General features: G+C 41.9%; 1 protein-coding gene across 1 annotated transcript; it reads right to left on the bottom strand.

Annotated features, from left to right (window-relative positions):
- Positions 1–1,214: 1,214 nt before the first annotated feature.
- Positions 1,215–3,013, bottom strand: LOC103647213 (protein FAR1-RELATED SEQUENCE 5). Its single transcript, XM_008671789.4, has 2 exons — positions 1,700–3,013; positions 1,215–1,614 (listed from the first exon to the last, which is right to left on the bottom strand). Exons 1-2 carry the CDS (start codon positions 2,906–2,908, stop codon positions 1,453–1,455), a joined length of 1,371 nt encoding a protein of 456 aa, XP_008670011.3. The 5' UTR covers positions 2,909–3,013; the 3' UTR covers positions 1,215–1,452.
- Between the last annotated feature and the right edge of the window lie 614 nt (positions 3,014–3,627).

Genomic DNA, 3,627 nt, shown 5'->3' with positions numbered 1-3,627 from the left:
ACAATACAACCAAAAGTTCTCAAACTAACATACTCCAGAACTAAGTATAGCTACTCTACATGGTGGGGGGAGATACTGGTTTATCTTGGGGGAGAGCTCCCTCACCTCTAGCCACATTAGACTCTAATTTTTGAGTTGTTTCTATCGTAATTTCTCTGTAAGCATCAATATTGGAGACCACTGTTTTTTACCGAACAACATGCTTCAGCCTGTCCATGGCTTTATCATAAGAAATTTGAACACCTTACAGTTGTTCTCAAGGACTTCACAGCCATATACTTTTTGGATTGGTCTTCTGACAAGCTACGTAGTATTTTGAGAGTAGACTTTGTGGAGGACAAAGTTTGGATATGTTCCTTCTGCTGAGTCACCTCACTCAACAAGCTTTGGATCTTCTCTTCTCGCTTATGCATTTCATCCTGCAGATTGGGACATATTATGTAGCGCTTCGACAAATGGAGTAGGCGAGCTGGAGTTCACAACAAGTTACCTCATGATTTTTCTTCTCCATGTCAAATTTCTGTCGTAGTGAAGCATTATTGGCCTCTCGGTCGCCATCAAGAGTTGTTTTAACCCGACGGAGGTCAGGCTCGTAGCGAATCTTAGTGTCTTCGAGTTTAGAAAATTTATCCGTAGAAGCTACAAGGCACCACATAGAATAAGCATGAAACTAATAAAGTTGAGAATGCAACAATGGCTATCTTACCGGCATTTTCTGTAGCATGAGAGGCCTCTAAGTCAGCCAACTGTTTGCAAAGCACTGCAACCTCAGATCCAAGCAGAGGAGAAAGCTTTTCATGAAGCATGGACGACTGCTCCTTCAACTTGCCCCAGCATCGAGAAGTGAAACAGCGAGTTGATATAGCATATCCTGCATAAGGTGTTAGTGAGTCGAGAATCAACCAACAAGGACAAGAAATAATAGGCAACAAAGACTCAAAGAGATTGCCTTGAAACTTATGAAGAAGCTTGAATCAGACACAGCCGATAGCAACTAGGTTTCTTTAGCAGCAGATTCAGGAGTTTTAGAAACAACATACATGAAAGGGACAATTGGACCTTACATTTCTTTATTCAGATTCAGATTCAGTGCCTTAGCCAAGGTAAGGCACCACGTACCTTGCCTTCTACAGCAAAAGGGACACAGCAGGAACCAGCTTACCAGCAGGAATACGTCTGGATCCCAAACAGGTTATGTTTGCACATAGTACAGCTTACCAACAGCACATGCAAACAGAACACAAACATACAGCTAATTTTGAAGGATGTTTATATAGCATTTGTTTCAGTTTCTTAAGCAATACATGGCATTCAGAAATTTACAATTACACCATTTGGGCATTGCCTGGCATACTAACTGTCATTCATCAGGCTACTCACAAAATACTATAGTTAGCCCACAAAATATTGTTGTTAGCTCTATCCAAAATACTATCCAATCAACTTGCAAATCTAGAACAGATCTTCATCATAAAAATTTTCATCATGACTAGCCATAGATGTTAGGAGCCTGGTAAAATCACCAATGACCCTGTACTCATGGAGGTCCACATTTGCTTCTTTGTTGCTGCTGTTATTCTCCACTTGTACATGTGGTGGTGCACCATCTTCTTTCTTTTGTTGTTGCCAACAAAATGCAACAAATTAGTTCAGAAGTGAGCGACAACATCAATATTAAAATATCAAGATTGCAGTATACCTTTGCTCCCTTTTTTGTTGGTACAGCAGATTTAGTCGCCTTGCGCTTCCCTTTGCGTAACTTCTCAATCCAACTTTTCTTTCTCTTTGAGCCTTTCAACTGAACCTCTTTTTTCTTAAGTTGTGCAGTGCCGAGCAAGTCATCTCTTTGTTGCATGTTTGGGCTAATATTTTCTTGGTCATTACATGGTTTTTCATTGGCAACACTAGATGGTGCATTGAGTTTATCCTCTACTTGTGGACCAAGGAGATCAAGTGCATTGTCTATTAGCAAACAACACTCTAGAGAAATGGCTGCTTTATATGCCATGTTGAGAAATTTATGAGACAAAGATCTGAGCCTAAGTTGAGCCTCCAACTTTGGATTTTCCACCACTTCCCTTCCTTGTCTATCCAGTATGCTTCCACTGCATGCTTCTCTAGTCCATCTTTTTAGGACATAATGTGTGGGTAACATTTTTATATTCATCAAATCAAGCACTTTCAGACCATGTGCACATAATATCCTCGTCCTATTAAACATTTGACAACTACAATCAGTTGTTTGGTTGAAAGGATTAGCTGTCACTATGCGCTCCTCTTCAAAACTTAAATCACCACTTAAATTACCAATAGTGACAGTATATTTGTTATCTCCATCCAACACTGTAGTGCATGCAGCCATGGATCTTTCATACTCAACTTGGAAAGCTTCAAAAATAACTGGAGTGTAAACATCGCTTGCTTGAATTAGCATAGGTGTGCACATCCGCCTTCTTGGTAGCTTCTTCCTTGCCTCAAATTCAGCCTCTAGTTCTCTAGCTCTTGTTTCTTCAACTGTCCTCTCAAAATGCTTCAAAAAACGGACAATATCAAAATCTGATTTCAAATGGTTCTTCAATGAACTGTTGAAGCTCTCACTTAGTTGTGTACTTCTCACTCCCAAACTAAAGACATCTCTCATATAGCATTCAGCCCATTTTTCTTTCACCTTGTATATACTATCTAGCCAAGTTTGCTTATGCACTTTAGATCTCATGCTGTCAAATGCTTCTTCAAATTCTATTTTGTCCTCATAGCGATACATGCAAGCACTAAAATCAGAGAGAATATGAGATTCTTTCTCTTGGCCCTTCACTGGAGATAAGTGTTTGACAACATTTTGCATGATGTGAAAGGTGCACAATCCATGATATGATTCCGTGAACACATTGGGTATAGCCTTTCCCATTGCTGCATCTTGATCAGTATAAATAGTTCTAGGTTGCCTATAATTATGGGCAGCTAGAAAGGTCTCAAAGAGCCATGTAAATGAGGCTTCTGTTTCATCAAAGAGAATTGCTCAACATGAAGAGAAAGGGAAGCTTAATCCGAAGTTTATTGAAATCTATGGCACATGGAATGCATGACATGCTACAGAAAAAACTATGGCACATGAAGAGAAAGGGAAGCTTGCTGAAATCTCAAATCTCAAATTGGTAAGCATTCAGTGAAGAGAAAGGGAAGCTTACTGAAATCGGAGGGTTGGGCTACTGGATCGACGACGCGCAGCACCGGGTCGAGGAGCGCGCAGGGGTACCAGGGCGGCGGCGCACAGGGCTCTCGGGCGGCGCGGCACAGGGCTCCCGCGCGGCAGGCAAGAACAAGCGCGCGAAACGCGGCAAAACGTGTGCCTGCGCGCGCTGCGAGTGAGGACCGCGTCCTGGCTCGGTATTAATTGGAGTCTCCTCTGTTGTTTTGCCTACACACGACAGGAGCCATTGGATCGTTGTTGGAGGGCAGATACGGAGGGGCAAGGTACGTGGTGCCTTACCTTGGCTAAGGCACTGAATCTGGATCCATCATGATCAGACTTGGTTGGTTCAATGTACCATGTACCAACTGTTTGTGAAGGAGTAGTACCTAGATTTTTAGCCATCGAGTCCTCAGTGATACTTGGTATGCTGACCT

This window comes from Zea mays, chromosome 2 (assembly GCF_902167145.1).
Source record: "Zea mays cultivar B73 chromosome 2, Zm-B73-REFERENCE-NAM-5.0, whole genome shotgun sequence".
Taxonomy (NCBI): Eukaryota; Viridiplantae; Streptophyta; class Magnoliopsida; order Poales; family Poaceae; genus Zea; species Zea mays.
Note: the sequence above shows the minus strand (reverse complement) of the source record. Positions and strands in the feature narration are given on the sequence as shown.

Coding starts and splice junctions, on each gene's coding strand:
- LOC103647213 (XM_008671789.4), bottom strand. CDS start 2,908: ATGGGAAAGGCTATACCCAATGTGTTCACGGAATCATATCATGGATTG. Junction 1,615..1,699: donor CAACAAAAAAGGGAGCAAAG/GTATACTGCAAT, acceptor CAACAACAAAAG/AAAGAAGATGGTGCACCACC.